The following is a 15,341-nucleotide window of genomic DNA, read 5'->3' as shown; positions in this document are numbered from 1 at the left end:
GCGCTTCAACGCTGCAGGCGGAATTGAGGGGGATCTGGCTCTGACCGCTTGGCAGCCGTGTGCGGGCCGCCATGGACGTCATTCCACGGTTTGCTGCTGTCATTCACTGGCCGGGGGGGTGTGGAGTAGACGCAGAAGCGTCATTAATTGAGGAATGCCTGATCGTCAGAAACAGGCACGCACCGCGGCACTGCGGTTTGACTCCGACCTCCCCTGGACACCCGACTTTGTTCTGCTGGTCGGGGGTTGCCAGCCTCGCATGCTGGGCGATCAGCGCAATCTCTCGAGTTTCCCAAAAAAAATCCCTGTAATTCCGTCCTAAGACCCGCTTGAGCAACGTAAACGAGGCGTTCCTGACGTTACGACCTGCCTTGCTCATCTTGGTGTAAATGTTTCCAGCACTTCGTCCCCAAGTTTCCGGCAATGTCACCCTGACTTGGCAATGTGACGTACCTACTGCATGTGTAAGTCCAGATCCACCACTGCAGGCGAGCAGCGAACAGATGCTATTTCACCTCGTCAGCCTGATATCAGGAGGAGGTTTAAGCGGCCCCACATGTCACGGCGTTGAAACTTAGCGAACACCAGTCTCGACTTCACCTCGCCTTTGGGGAAAGAAACCGACTTTGCAGCAAGACGCGAGCCCGACCGTGCGAGCTGAGAGTTGCAAACTCTGGATCGCCACAACGCTATCCGGCGGTCCACTGCACAGTATCAATTGGATCGACTCATAAGTTTGCCGGCCTGCTGTCCGATCAGGAGCCACGGGTGTCTTGGAGCCGAGGCTCCTATTGTCTTGAGGCATCATCGAGCCGAAAGTCACGCAGTGGTTAGCGGGGCAGTAGACCCTGTGATGTCAGCTACACGTCGGAATGCGCAGCTCATCATATGTTGGACTGTCGGCGGGATACTGGTTCGCCAGGCCTTTGTCCAGCTTCATGCCGAAGTCCGTGTGGCTTGACTGCTAGCCCAAGAGAGCCGGCAGCTCAGCCAAGCGGCTGATTGGCGGCTCGATGACATCGTGGACAGGCCAAATTCCGACTGCGGCCACCACGTTTAGGATTAGATCGAGGACGGTCAGCAGGGTTGGCGGAGCGAACTTGTGACATAATGTGGAGTGTGCGTTCGCCGTCTTGCAGGGGAGGCAGGCAGCGGCCTGGTGCGACATGCCAGTACTGGAGTGGTCGATGCAATGAGGAACTGCGAGCATAGGTCAGTGGCTGGAATGAGAACGTGCTGCGTTGATGCAATGAGGCGCCTGAGGAATGGAAGGAGGGACTGTCAGTTATCAAGGAAGACCTTGTCGAAGTATGCTGAGGCCATTGCGTAGAGGTACTCTTTCATGCGGTATTCCGATCACAACCATGCAGTTCCGTCTTCGCCTGTTCGTCTTCTAGCTCTAGGCCATTGCTATTGTCCTTGTTGGCTTAGAACACCGTGCCGTCGCTGATGATCTCGATGGGGGCTGACGTTAGCTCATCGGACAGAAATCCACAGCTACTTACGGCCACCAGTCGCGGGGCGTTTCGCCTTGGCAATCTCACGTCCACCCTTCCAAGTGCTCGCCTCGAGGACCTGTGCGAGCTGGAGCTGCTGTGTTGTGACGCTGAGCTTGGCGCAGATACCTTTGTGAATCTTGTCGCTGGCGTCAGTCAAGGCATCACCAGGTGCGAGTAAGGAGATTGGCATCTGACCACTCACAGAGCAGCGACCGTGGCAGCGCGCCATTCGACGACTGCAGGGTCCGAGGGTGAGAGCACAGGCGGTGCGTCGCGGCCGTTAGGGTACGCTGAGTCGGGCAGATCGCGCACAGTCAGCAGGCCGTGGTCGACGAGAAGGCCACCATTGCGGTACTTGTATCAGAGGATGGTCCTGTTCCGTAATCTGAAAGACACACCTCGGGTAGGCCCGTCTGTCCTACGCCACGGTCGACGTGCCAGCCGGCGGAGCTCTCGATGGGCTCGAGCAGCGAGTAGCAGAGCCACTGCGTGAGCTTGTGGAAGGGGACAAGGTCATCACCTTCCTTGCGGGTAGCGCAACTGCGGGCGAGAGAGGGGCACGGCCACACGTCGCCCAGCACCTCGCCCGGAGCCGAAGAGAGGGTGGTGCGCGCAGGCCAGATAGGCGCAAGGAGGGCGAACAGTGTGTCCCAGAAGAGCGTGAGGGGGAGGACGTTGCCGCTCTTGAGCTGCGGCTGGAGGAAATCTGGTGTCAGCGGATGAAGCTCAAGACACCTTTGAAGCAGCCAGGACTTGTGCGACTCACAGAGAATGTCGCCTGGGCGGCCGTCACGCACGATGTCACGACGCGCGTCAAGGGCGGCGCCGAGCTGGATGAGGAGGTTGGCACGGCCGTCGAGACCCGACATCGGATTTGTGTCCGTCACTTGCATATGCTTGGCAAGCTTGGCAGCCGTGAGGCCCTTGAGTGCAGTGGCTTGGGTCAGCTGGGACGGGGGAAGGTGGTGTGCGCAAGGACAAACTACGGCGGAGAGGAGGTGAGACAGGAAGGGAAGTGGAAGGCGGTTAGGGGAAGGTTAGTCAAAATCAGTACTCGAGACTCACAGTCAACACGCAGTGGCTCGTTTGGGTCAGACGAGAACGCCCCTCCGCAGAACATGTGGAAGCTCGCCACGGCAAGGCCTTCGCTGCGTCCGCCTCGCCACACCTCGACGCCATCAAGTACCTCACGGTACGTCCAGGTGTTACCAGCCCCGGCATCGAGGAGGACAGACATGATGTACAGGTCGATAAGAGTGCGGGCCTGCTCGACTGGCGAGGTGGGAAAGCGCGGGTCAGACTTGAGCGCCGCGACGCGGTCGATCGTACCGTTGGAAGAGGTTGTGAAGTGATTGCGGCGACAATGGGCTGAGGTCAGCGTGGAGGGAGAGGCGTTGGAGGAGGGAGAATGTGCGGAGAGTGAAAGATGAAGGGAGTGTGAAGCCTATGGTGGTGAAGGGAGGAAGGGAGGAAGGGGTGAGTGGGGAGAAAAGGCGTGGGCGAGTGAGCCAGGTCTTGTCACCACCAAGGCCGTCAACCACCAGCGACTCACGGGGAATCTTGTCAAAGTCGGTACCAAAGTCTCGCTGTCGTCAGTTACCTGGGCAGGTCCTAACTGGGCTCACGCTCAACAGGTCCGCACAAAAGTCCACGACGGTGGCCAGCTTGTCCTCGTGCCAGTCCCAGTGGTCGGCCTTGCCCTCGACAATGAGGTTGAAGACTTGGTTGCTACGCTCGCGCACAGCGCCGAGAGAGCGGAGGTACTCAACCGTAGAGGAAGTAGACATGGATGGAGGATAACGTTGAATGAAAGTAGAAGTGAGAGTGAGAGTGAGAGTGAGAGTGAGAGTGAGAGTGAGAGTGAGAGTGAGAGTGAGAGTGAGAGTGAGAGTGAGAGTGAGAGAGAGTGCAGCGGGTAAGGTGCCGAGTAAGGCAACACACGATAACGGGGCGGTGGTTGGTGGCGACGCGTTGGACCGGCGTCACCAGAGGTCACCGGTGGGGTCCCCGGAGCACGTGACTTGCCACCCAAGGGAGCGGTGACTCAACCCATGAGGAGCAGTTGACCACCGTCCACAAAACTCCAAAGCTCTCAACAATCAACGGATCAACGGATAGCGACAGACAGTGACGAACGATATGTGGAGTGAATGCTAAGCAATCTCAAATACACACTCGGCTGGCGAGAACGGTTCAGCAGGCACCGCTTCTCTTTGCTATGCACCCTTCCCTACGCTCGCGCGCTTGGGCCACTCTCAACGACACAATGGCCATGAACGATGCCGCCAGACGCATGCTACGCGCGGCAGTGGACCGCACTCCAGTTGCTACGGGTGGGCCAGACAGGTGGTCCGGAAACGTCAAGCACACGGAGAGAGTATGTACACAGGAGAGGAGCAGACAAGACTTCAGAGCAGGCTCAGTATATCACAAATGGGGGGAAGGAGGCACGTGCAATGCTATGCTCGATGCACCGCACGCACGCAGACACTGCGCAACCACGCCTTCACTTCAACGCAGGCCTGACATAGCGCCGGCCTCTATTTAGATCACCTTCACTGCACTCTACCACCGATGACCCACTATTTCCCAGCAACGTGTATACCAATCCAGACCGACACAGAACTCCAGACCCGACGTACGGAGAGCTCGTCGATGAACCCACCCTCCATCCCGCTCAAGGGCGAGTCCATGGCCCATGATCCGGCCCGGCGCGCCGCCCAGCTTGAACCACCACGTACGTACAGGAACCTGAGTTCGCTGACCACAGCTCTCGTACGTACACTCACACCTAGTCCCTGACTGCAGACCGTCATCATGACCGTCGAGGCAGTCCCTCAGCCGACGGCAATGATGGCGGAGGGGACCGCCTCGCAATCAAGCTCCATGTATGTCGTGGCCGCGGTCTTGCTGACACCAGGGCCACAGGCGCTACCGTCGGACTCGCGCTGGTAAGCTAAACCACATATCTCCCGAGCGCCTTCCTCTGCCATGCCGTCGGCCGCAGCGTCTTCTCGAGCTCCGTCCCACTGACCTCCCCCCGCTTTCCATCCCACAAGACCACCTTGCCTCCCCTCCCTCCCCCGACTCTGCTGACTAAGCTAGGGCCTCACAGTCCTGCTCGCACTTGCCGTTTTGGCTGTCGTCCTCCTCATCCTGAGACGGCGCAAGACACGCGGGCCCCACGTCGACCCATACGCGGTTACCGAAGCGATGCCCATGGCCACCCTCCGTCCAAGCTCGTCGATCATCAAGCGGCCCGGCCGGATCGGTGTCCTGAGCAGTGTCAACAACCGTGATGCAACGGCAGGTCATGGCTGGTTGCAGCTTGACACGGAGGATCGCGCGTCGCTCGACTCTGTTTACGGCGACTCGACGGACCCGCCAAGCTACGACGAAAATGGGTCAGGGGTGTGGGGAGGGCCAAGTGCGCAGTCAATTGGTCCGCGCCCTGCGAGTCGTGCGAGCACTCCAACGCCAGGGGCAGACGCGACTGCTTTCAGAGTACACGGCTCCAACCGCAACTCGGCCGGGTTCCGGATGGTACATGGCACAAGGGCCGACATTACACAGGACTGGCATGGGCATGAGCATGGGCATGGACAGGAGCGCCAGGCTAGGCAGGTGCCCAGGGCGCTCCGTCTGGACCCGATTGACACGAATCGCACAGCGCCTCCAGGACCTGTCTCGGAGAGCCCCAGCACACCGACGGCTCAGTCGCCTTGCACACCGCGCGCTACCCAGCATAGCCACCTGAGCCATGTCACCTCTTTCCGCGGTGGCGAGTTGCAGCGGTACGACACGTTCGGACGGAGACGCGAGGAGACCCCAAGCGCGCTGTTTGACGTCAACGACGCAACTGTCCAGACGGCGATTGCGGGACAGCGGGCCGGGCCAGCGTGGGCGCCTACTCACCTGTAGCGGGGAGTACAGGGGGGCAGCGCCGGTCTGGAACGCGTCCGAGCGAAATTGGCAGTGTGAGCGAGCCGAAGAAGGTATGTAGAGGTTGAGCCGAACACTATGCAGGTATCGTGATGAGCCGAGCGCAGGCACTAGGGTCGTGTGGCGGTCTGATGAGCGGGCAGGGCCCCAGAGTCCGGCCCATCCGATAACGTGGCGAAGAACGTGTGTTGGCCGAGTGGCTTGGCGTCGGAGAGCAGGGTCGCCGGGAGGGACGTGGTTTGAGGTGGCTGGCTGATGGCGTCGGGAGAAGGCGTGTCAAAGGCAGGGTCATTGTGCCGGCGCGGTTCCAGTGAGCTAGCTGAGTGGCTCGCGCCGGCGGTGCAGTGGAGCGGCATGGGACGAGCTCCAATTGCAGTCTAGCAAGGGTGCGAGACTTCGGATTGAGTGCAACGCGACACGACGCGAGACGCGACGGTGCGAATTGTGGACGCGCCGGTGCGAGACGGAGGGGAACTCTACCATTCTGGCGACGGGCGACTTGGCGACGTCCCGTCAACGCACCGACGACGAGCGCGCGCGTGCTAAGGCTGGCCGCGACTTGGCGACGCACCGGATCTTGGCGGCCCGAGACAGATCCGCGGCCGACCGACCGCTGGTGCTACTCGCCCGCTTGCTCGCCCGCTTGCGGGTTTCACGCACAGACACGGGCACAGACGCTCGCATGCACCACTCGGGCCTGCGTCCTGCAGGTGCCGGCGGGTCTGGAGTGCGTCCCGAGCGTAAAGAGGTCGATGCGCAGATAAGACTGTCGGCGTCTTTCGTCGGCTTTCAGATGATGCTTAGTGAGCAGTCACGCTCAAACCCACCCTAGTAACAACGCGAGTCACACCACGACAACGCAATCCCTTCCAGCGTGTCAACTATTTCGCGACATTCCAGTGGCACTCGACAACTGTTTTGACGGGAGATTGGTGCTTTCGGAACGGATTCAAAGCCGATCCGAAGCACACCACGGAAAGAAGAGAGCCAGAGTGCACATGACACACCGATAGCGTGCAGTGGCGTCCGCATGACCTCCAAAGCGCCAAAGCCGCGTGTTTGGTGATATGCAACACAGTGGAAGAACCACGTCATAGACGCTCGCTCGCGTCATCCAGATAAGTCTCCAAAGGCCTGGCCTTGCGGAGCAAGTGGATTGAGCAGCCTCTCCCGCCGGAATGTCTTGCAATTCCCCTTCCCACCCTAACGCGGTGCCGGCAGAGCCCAGAATTGCCCGGGCAGTCACCCTTGTAGTATCGACTCGGTATGAGTTCCATGCTGTGTTTGTGAGTTTCAGAGGTGGAGTATGTCACTTCCGCGGAAGCTGGTGGCTAGGCCGTTTCACCTCGGCTCCCGGAGAGGGTGGGGACAGGGACTGCTATCCCATGCACTGTGAGTGGTCTTTAGACTCGACAATGCTCCGGAAAGCCCGGGGCTCCCACGCTTTCGGGGTTGTCATCGAGCACTATCGGAGACTGCTGTACGTACAGGTACTAGACATTGATCATGTTGAATATCCAGAAGCAGCAATGAAAATCAGGTGCGTTCCCGGCTGGTATGGGAATTGCAGGGAGGTACTGCATTTATGAGACAGCGGTGCCGAAGCTGGGTGCTAACGGCCGGTAAAGAGTGCAAGGCACTGCTCTACCGATACTATGTTACACAGCCGGCGGGGATAGGGCGCGGAAGCCCACTGCGGGTAACAAGGGATGAGACCGGGTGCAAATTGAGATACATGAGGGTTGAGAGGGTTGAGAGGGTTGAGAGAAATGAGAGGGTTTGGATCGCACAATTCAACCGCCACTCAACAGTCCGTTGCCGCGCTTGCCCAAACTGTCGACGCCAACTTGCCGTCCGTCGAACGCGTGATCTGAGAGTACGCTGGCCACCTGACCCAAGAGTTTGGGCCAGTCATCCGTACGTCATACCTTTGGGTGTTGATTCTGAGCGGAATGCAAAGCTCCACTGCACGTGCTGTTTTGTGCATCCTTGCTGTGATCGCGTGAAGTGAGTATTAGGGGCTGAAGTGTGACAGCGCCATGGCTGGCTAACTAGCTTCTGTCACGCTGCGCCGGCGCTATTGTGGAGATCTGAAATGGACCACGAAGGCTCAGTGTACGCTGTGTGATGACATCAAGCCTGTGAAAGGAAAGGAAGGGGCTTGCATCTTGCATTGAATTACAATGTTAGATTGGAGCGGCGCCGAATAGCTCACAAGTAGATGCCAGGTCCCAGATAGGTCATCCCTGCCGATCAGGAGAAGATGGATGGATGTGTCACGGCCATTGGCCGAGTAACCGAATGAATGAGTAGTGTAGTGTGCATGACATTACAGTAAACGAGGCTTGGCGAGGGGCGGGTTGTGTACTAGTAAAAGACTGCAAGAGGGCATGGTGGCGTTTTCAGTCACCGAAATGTAATATCGGAGGCTGGAGGCTGGCGGAAGCGAGGTGGGCATTCTATCCTGCAAGTTGCAAGCTGCAAGCTGGGCCTGCTGGTCACTTGGCGCGGAAGATATTCGGCAGCGTGTCATGGAAAAAGAGATGAATTAAATTGAGGTGTCATGCTCAAAGCCAGCCATCAACCTAGTGGGGAAACCCGCGGTGCAACGAGGAACAGGATAACAGGATGCCAACTAGAATCAGGTAATCGAGTAGGGTGCAAAGTGAGGGTAAAGCAAAACTAGAAAAGCAGTCGCGTCCGATGGCGGGTTGTCTACCGGCCTTGGCCGACCTTGTTTGACTCTAGCTCAACCCTTTAGACGGCTATCTCTTGGCTCTAGAGCCTTACCGAGCTTGACCCCGCCAATCACCAGACCAAAGGGCCAGATTCCCCTACCTACGTAACATGTCAACACTGCCCAGGTCATCGAGCCCTTCAGAGGTGTTTGTACAACCCTTGCCTCTCCCTACTACTCCCTTATTACTGTTAGCCCGGCTCCAAGCTCGGCCAAGCTGAACGTTGCTGTCGTTGTCCTCTGTTACTCCTCGGGTCGAGGTTTGACGTTTACCATATCCAGTACCCTGGCATGAATGTCTCATCCATCCAGTCACCGTAATATCCCTGCCCTCCCGCTCAACTTACAACCACCACCTAGTAAACCATCCATCACTGCCTTGCAATTACTCCCCAACCCCCAACCCCTTGGTCCCTCTCATTCCCGAACACTATTCTTTCCTCATCCCTCACTAGACTACCACCTCCCCCTCGACAACCCCTCCCTCCCTCCCCTAACCCACATCTATCACCGTTCACCACGCGACTCTCACAACCTTACGTCCCTCAATCCCTCGAAACCGACGCGCCTCTCCTTCCCCTTCCCCTTCTCTCTCTCTCTGCATCCCATAACGCCATATCCTCACCCTCGCCCTCGCCCTCGTCCTCGCACTCACCCTGCCTCTCTGCTCCTCTACCGACTCTTCTCTGAGACCGCAGACCCCTCTGGCGTGATCGTCGCTTCTGCTCTTCAACATCATCCCGTGTTGAAAGCTCTCCACATCCAAACGACAAACCGGACAAGACAGGACGACGAAGGATCTTGAACAAGAAGGGTGAGTGACATGATGGCGCAGTCGATGCGGTGCGATCGAACGCGCTCCAGACCCCAATCTATGCGTCTTGGCCGGGGCTGATCATTGACCAGCTATTCACAACGGTGTCTCTCTATCGACGTACACGGACCGTACCCTTTCAGCCAACTACCCTCCTCTCTCGACATTTCCTCCCCCTCACTTTGCTCTCGATCCGACACAACGGGTCGGTGGTGCGGGTCAAAGGAATCCATTTGCACCCTACTTCTGTGGTACGCACCGAGACACACGGAATTGCGAGGATTGCTTGCACATTGGACGTTGAACGGCTATCCTGGGGCAATTCCTGTGACGGCTAGACACGACCGCTTGGACCTTTTTTGTGTTGCATTTGTCTCACTCACATACACACATACACCCAACGCTCTAGATCTGTGTTTGACTGTACTGTAGTCGACTGAACAAGAAGCCGACCCACAGGCCACCATCAACATTGTCTCAACATTTCATCCTGTCTGCACGGGCATCACTCGAAAGGGCTACAAGGGAATACAACAACCAACCAACCACTGGCAACGCTGGTATTCTGCACACGCTCTCGCACCTCCTCCAAGGACCCAAGTGACCAGGCGACACACCCACTAGCGACCATTGCGACTGCTCCAGCGACCACTGCGACCACTGCGACGACATACTGCGACACACTTGGACACATTACGACACTAGACTCTGCGCTCAAAGTAGTCTTGGATCTGCGCTCGCACCGTCTCGACCTAGGCCCAGCCATCCACTGTCCCTGCGCAGCCACTCGCACTCACTCACCACGACTACCCCACCAAGCCCTTGAAGCTATCCCCCACATCCATTCCCCCTTTTTCGCCCTTTGCACACCATCTCGCCAACACACACACCCACCCACACCTCTCTGGACACACTCTAACACTTGCCCCTAGACAATTCCCTCACTCATTCCCTCTCCCTATCCCTACTGTGTCCTTCTCTCTCTCTCTCTCTCTCTCTCCATCTCACTTCCTACCAACATCCACTTCCTCTGGCACCTCTTCATCCCCATCTCCGCCTCTTAACAAACCACCTTCAACCTCAAACCAACTCTGCGTCCACATCCTGTACGTTTCGAAACACCCCATCTCATCCCTCCACTGTCGCGTCCACCTTGCTTACGCATTCCATCATCATCCGACCAACACAACAGGCCCCTGCGTTACTCCAAACAGTCCCATCCCTGTCACCAAACATGTCACTGGCAGACATGATGGATGACGCCCACCCCTCGTCGCCTCTGACGGACGCCTTCTTCATCAGCCGGCCAAGCTCTCCAGAAGAATCCCCAGGCCCGTCACCGACACGAACAGAGGTCGACCTCCCACTCGATGTCGACGAGTCCTTTAACTCGTCCATGTCCTTTTCGACATGCGATTCCCCTCCTGCTCCTTCGCCCTCGATGCACCTGGGCAAGATGAGCATGGCGCCCTACTCGCCAACGCCCATGGCTGGCCCCGCCAGCAGGCGCACGTTGATGGCTGTCAAGTCGTTATCCTCGGCCATGGGCGGAGGTGGCACGCGTATGGGCCAGCCCCTGACGTTTGGACGCGAACTCTCGCTCAACACTGCTCGCCCAGGCACGTTCGGCCAGCCGAGCCTCAAAGCTAGGGGACAGATGCGTCCTCCATCAGTCCCAGAAGGCAGGCTCATGTCGCCTAGCCGCCTCCACGCGACGAGCTCACAAGAGAACATCAGAGAACCACACCTGCTTATGTCGCGTTGGGGTCGCCGCGAGGTAAGGGACCGCGCAACTGTGCGCTGACTTTGTTGCAGTCGGAGCCTGCTGTGGAATCGCCTTACAGGCGCGAGGCGTCCTCCACCATGGACATTGACTCACCAGCACCAGCTGGCCGTGTGAGCGCGTTCCACTCGCCTGCTCCCACCGACGTCGGGTCGCCCGACTTTGGAAGGTTCTTTGCCGAGTCACCTGCCATGCCCGCTGCCGCCAAACGCCGTGCGCCGCCCTCGCCCGGATCGCCGTCGAGCTCACCCTCGACGAACCGCATGCGCACCGACAAGGCAGTCTCCACGAATGCCCTGTTCGGGAACCGCAACACCGGAGGCCTGGGCCAGCGCCGGTCCGGGGCCTTTGCGTCACGCCGGCCGCCGTTACAGCCAATTCTGGCGGGCGAGGGGCAACGCAACTTGAGTACAACGTCTGCGCACCCAATCCTCTGCGGTCCCGGATTGCCGACACGCTCCAATTTTATGCGCCGCGCCAACTCGATGTTCTGCGACCAGAACATTAGAGAGGGAAGCGACAACGAGAACGAGTCCGAGTTTGAGACCTCGTTCGAAGCTTCTCCGTCGATCCCGGACATCCGGCGGCGTTACGGCCGGCCCGCATTGCCCCGTGTCGACGGGTCACCCAACAAGGCCCGTTCTTCGGCACCCATGCTCGCGGCCCGTCCACCGATCAGGGCCGAGACCCGTGGCCTGCCAAGCTTCGGCGAGAACGAAGTGCAGGGCAAGATCCTCCCTTGTCACCCCATAAAGGATGACGGCCTGGTTCGCATTACGCCCCAGACACTGTGCGACGTGCTTGAGGGTCGCTACAACCATAAGATGAAACGCTACCACATCATCGACTGCCGTTTCGATTATGAGTTTGAGGGTGGGCACATCGAAGGTGCGATCAACATCCACAACCCGGCCGACCTCGATTCGCTGTTACTGTCGGCGAATGGTGGTATCAATGAGGCGGACGGCGTCTTGCCTGCTCCCAGCACCAGCGGAAAAGTGGAGAGCACACAGCAAGTGGCCCTAATCTTCCACTGCGAGTTCAGCAAGAAGCGCGCGCCCGAGGTTGCACGCGAGCTTCGTACGCGAGACCGTAGGCGCAATGAAGGGCACTGGCCGCAGGTGCACTACCCCGAGCTCTACATTCTCGAGGGCGGCTACTGCAGCTTCTTCAAGCACTCGCCCTCCAAGTGCGAGCCCCAGGCGTACCGCGAGATGGAGGGTCACCATCTGTGTGACACCAAGCTGAACACGTTCAAGAAGGACTTTCAGCGCACGCGCTCGCTGCCAGCCTGCGATTTCCGCCCACCACGCGGCGAGATGCCACCACCTCCATGCGGCACCTTTATCCGCCCCATGCCACTATTGGCCCGGAGACGCGGGACTGAGACTTCGAGATCGGTCGACCTGGACTCTTCCCCTCTGCCCTCCGACGCGAGTCCGTGCCCGCGCTCTCTTGTCACGGGTCAGACCGGACTGCGCTTTGGCGCCGTCGCCACTCGGACCCACAACAGAGCTGGGTTCCAGCGCCACGCCTCGTTTGCAGGCGCCACCGTACGGCGCTAACCAGCAAACACGACACTTCTACGACTGCCCGGCCGCTTGTAGCCGCCGGTGCCATATGACACTATGAACCAGACCGACCCTCAACACTCATTTGTATTATAAATCGCATTAGATACCCTGGTCCACGCCCGCCATGCCCGTCTTGTCGCATAATAAACTCTGCTTTACGACTGCCACCAACGGCCTTATCGGTCGCCTGGGGTTACTATATTCCATTCTTGTCCTTACACACACGCCACACCACTTTTTCATTTGTCTTCCCCTTCCAACACCATCGCTGCCACCATCCCCCATCCCACCGCATTATTGTCTTCCATCCAGTTTGGTTACTCCTCTGTGGGCGTCGGCCGACCGGGTCGGCCGCGCTGCGCGCCACCCCACAGCTGTATCATTATATGCTCTGTCATAATGCTGCATAGAGTGGTAGATGCATGTGCCTTGAAGCAACCTTGAAACTACGCCTGCTTGCAGAGTGGCTGGTTAGGGGATTGCCGGATGATCAGGATGGCTCACCTCATCAGTTCATCATCACATCAGCATTGACCGTTGGGTGGCAAATTGAGTATGGTTTGTTTCCGCTCCAGACCATCACAAACAAGATGACGTCAGTGCACCGATGTCAACACGTGTTCTAAACTTCAAAGTGGACCTGAAAAGTGGAGGTCAAGCTCCCCGAGTTTTTACATAAACCCACGTGATGCGGATTCAAAATGTTTGGGCAGCTCTGCTGCAGGTTGCTGCTGTTCACGACCAGCTATCCGAAAGTTTGAGTGTGAGTGAGTGACAGTCCACGACACCGACGACATCATGGCCAAGAAGGACAAGAGCGACAAGAAGCGCAAGCACAGCAAGGTCGACGACCCGGCCTCGGCGCCGGCGGGCGGCTTCTCGCTGTTCGGCGGGTCCAAGGACGCTGGCCTCGACAGTGTGTTCTCCAAGAGCGTATGTCGTGTGATGGGCTATAGCTAACGTACAGGCGGCGTTTGCTCTTCCCACCGCAGCCCCGGTGGCTCCTGCCCCAGGACCGGCGTCCGATGAACCGGCGCGCAAGAAGGCGATGAAGGCCAAGGCCAAGGTCGAGGCCGAGGCCAAGGCTGCGGAGAAGACTGCAGAGAAGGCCGAGAAGGCCAAGCAAGCCTACGCCGACTCGGATGAAGAGGGTGCAGAGGCCGAGGGATCCGGTTCCGAGTCCGAGGCTGACCTGGTGCACGAGGCGCTCAAGAGCCCGTCGGCCCGGCGCGCACGCGATAACAAGGGCCAGACGGCCAAGTACGTTCCCCAAGACGAGAGCGCAGCCGACCGCGACCGCCGTACCCTGTTCATCGGCAACCTCCCAATCTCTGTGACGGAAAAGTCGGGTACCGCCGCGCTGAAGCGCCACCTCCTCACCTTTGCGCCGACTGCCAAGATCGAGAGCGTGCGTTTCCGCTCCGTTGCGTTCAGCACGCCTACGAGCGCGGCGGAGGCTGGCGAGAAGAAGGGCAATACCGACGAGGCCAAGGAAGCGACCCGGCGCGAGGAGCGCGAGAAGGAGCGTGCCGCGACGTGGAAGGTCTCGCAGGCTGGGAGCAGTGTTGGTGGGCGCGGAAACAAGCGTGGCGACGACGACGTGGTGGATAAGAGCAAGAGCTTCCTCGATAACAAGGGCAAGCGCAAGGTCGCCTTCATCAAGAAGGACGTGAGTGTGACGGGAGAAGCGTGCTGACAACAGTTCCACTCCGAGGCCGACTCGTGCAACGCGTATGTCGTGTTTGGGCACCCCCACCCTGACCGGTCGAAGAAGGTCGCTCCCATCCTCGACCCGTACGAGGCTGCGGCGACTATTGGCCCCGCGGCCAACGGGACGGAGGTTCTTGGCCGCGTGATCCGCGTCGACTCCGTGCGCCTGCCTTCAGCTGTTGGGCTCGTGAGCGCGCAGAACAACCTCGGCAAGCGCGACGCATGGCTACCAGCCGGAACCGACCCGAAGTGCTCGGCCTTCGTGGGTGGTCTCGACTACTCGGCAAAGGACGACGACGTGCGCGCATTCTTCGAGGCGCTCGTTACTGCCGAGCGCGGCGCCCCCGAATCGGGAAGCTGGGTGACGGGCGTGCGTATCGTCCGCGACCGCGAGACGCAAATGGGCAAGGGTTTCGGCTACGTGCACTTTGCGGACCGCGAGAGTGTCGACGAACTCATCTCCCTCCCTTCCACCAAGCTCAAGTTTGCCAAGAAGCCCCTCCGCGTACAGTCGTGCAAGACGCTTCCGCCGGCCGCGAAGCGCCTCGCTTCAGCTAGCAAGGGCGACAAGGGTGACAAGGGCAAGGACGGCAAGGACAAGGGCGTCAAGAAGGAGAGGACGAAGCGGACAGTACCCGTTTCTGTGCCGAAGGGCGACCCGTCCCTCGGCGACCGGCTTAAGGACCTGAGCAAGGACGAGCGCAAGGCTGCCAAGCACGCCGACGCGACCCGCCTCGCTCGTCGTATGGCCAAGAAGGCCAACAAGGTGGCGAGCGCGCATAAGGAGACGGGAGCGGTCAAGCTCGCTGCGACAAAGGCTGAGAAGGGACTGCGCGCCAAGAAGGTCAAGGCGAAGAAGGGGCGTGTGAGGAGCTCTCATGCGCTCACAAAGATGAAGGGGAAGCGGGAGTAGCCGGAGACGAGGCGGTAAGAGGGTTATTACTAGATGGCATGCACTCTGTACTTGTATTGCGAGTGGTTTAGGGTGGGTCTCATTGCACACTGGGGATACCAAGTCCATTCGCACCTGGGTAGCATATCGGTAATCTCCAAAAGAGCAACAACCAAACATCCAACAACATAACGTCGACCCTTCTCACCACCACCGACCTGTTCACAATCTCTACGTTGACAGCCTCTGGGTCCACAGTCACCGTCATCCTCAAAGTCATTCTGAACGATTCCACACCTCGCCATCATTTCTATCCGTTCCTAGCATCTTGCCCTCAGCTAGCTCATTGACCTCTGCCATACCACCTTCATTCGTACTGGTTCATTCAGC

The 15,341-nt window shown here is 58.9% G+C and overlaps 5 protein-coding genes across 5 annotated transcripts; 4 read left to right on the top strand and 1 right to left on the bottom strand.

The window, feature by feature from the left end:
- Positions 1 to 1,427: 1,427 nt before the first annotated feature.
- On the bottom strand, positions 1,428 to 3,286 carry CcaverHIS019_0507640 (uncharacterized protein; the record flags this gene model as incomplete). Its single annotated transcript, XM_060601959.1, has 8 exons — positions 1,428 to 1,465; positions 1,506 to 1,642; positions 1,702 to 1,853; positions 1,898 to 2,205; positions 2,266 to 2,436; positions 2,565 to 2,867; positions 3,052 to 3,085; positions 3,125 to 3,286. 8 exons carry the CDS (start codon positions 3,284 to 3,286, stop codon positions 1,428 to 1,430), a joined length of 1,305 nt encoding a protein of 434 aa, XP_060458401.1.
- Positions 3,287 to 4,073: 787 nt separating this feature from the next.
- CcaverHIS019_0507630 (uncharacterized protein) lies at positions 4,074 to 5,420 on the top strand (the record flags this gene model as incomplete). The annotated part of the gene is made up of 5 exons (XM_060601958.1): positions 4,074 to 4,236; positions 4,270 to 4,274; positions 4,308 to 4,387; positions 4,420 to 4,450; positions 4,605 to 5,420. 5 exons carry the CDS (start codon positions 4,074 to 4,076, stop codon positions 5,418 to 5,420), a joined length of 1,095 nt encoding a protein of 364 aa, XP_060458400.1.
- Positions 5,421 to 10,226: 4,806 nt separating this feature from the next.
- CcaverHIS019_0507620 (uncharacterized protein) lies at positions 10,227 to 10,796 on the top strand (the record flags this gene model as incomplete). The annotated part of the gene is made up of 1 exon (XM_060601957.1): positions 10,227 to 10,796. The coding sequence occupies one exon, from the start codon at positions 10,227 to 10,229 to the stop codon at positions 10,794 to 10,796; it is 570 nt and encodes a 189-aa protein (XP_060458399.1).
- A 59-nt stretch (positions 10,797 to 10,855) lies between these two features.
- Positions 10,856 to 12,340, top strand: MIH1 (uncharacterized protein; the record flags this gene model as incomplete). Its single annotated transcript, XM_060601956.1, has 1 exon — positions 10,856 to 12,340. The coding sequence occupies one exon, from the start codon at positions 10,856 to 10,858 to the stop codon at positions 12,338 to 12,340; it is 1,485 nt and encodes a 494-aa protein (XP_060458398.1).
- An 807-nt stretch (positions 12,341 to 13,147) lies between these two features.
- Positions 13,148 to 14,972, top strand: NOP12 (uncharacterized protein; the record flags this gene model as incomplete). Its single annotated transcript, XM_060601954.1, has 3 exons — positions 13,148 to 13,282; positions 13,317 to 14,018; positions 14,052 to 14,972. The coding sequence occupies 3 exons, from the start codon at positions 13,148 to 13,150 to the stop codon at positions 14,970 to 14,972; spliced, it is 1,758 nt and encodes a 585-aa protein (XP_060458397.1).
- Positions 14,973 to 15,341: the final 369 nt, after the last annotated feature.

This window comes from Cutaneotrichosporon cavernicola, assembly GCF_030864355.1.
Source record: "Cutaneotrichosporon cavernicola HIS019 DNA, chromosome: 5".
NCBI lineage: Eukaryota > Fungi > Basidiomycota > Tremellomycetes > Trichosporonales > Trichosporonaceae > Cutaneotrichosporon > Cutaneotrichosporon cavernicola.
This window is presented reverse-complemented; position numbering and strand designations above follow the sequence as displayed.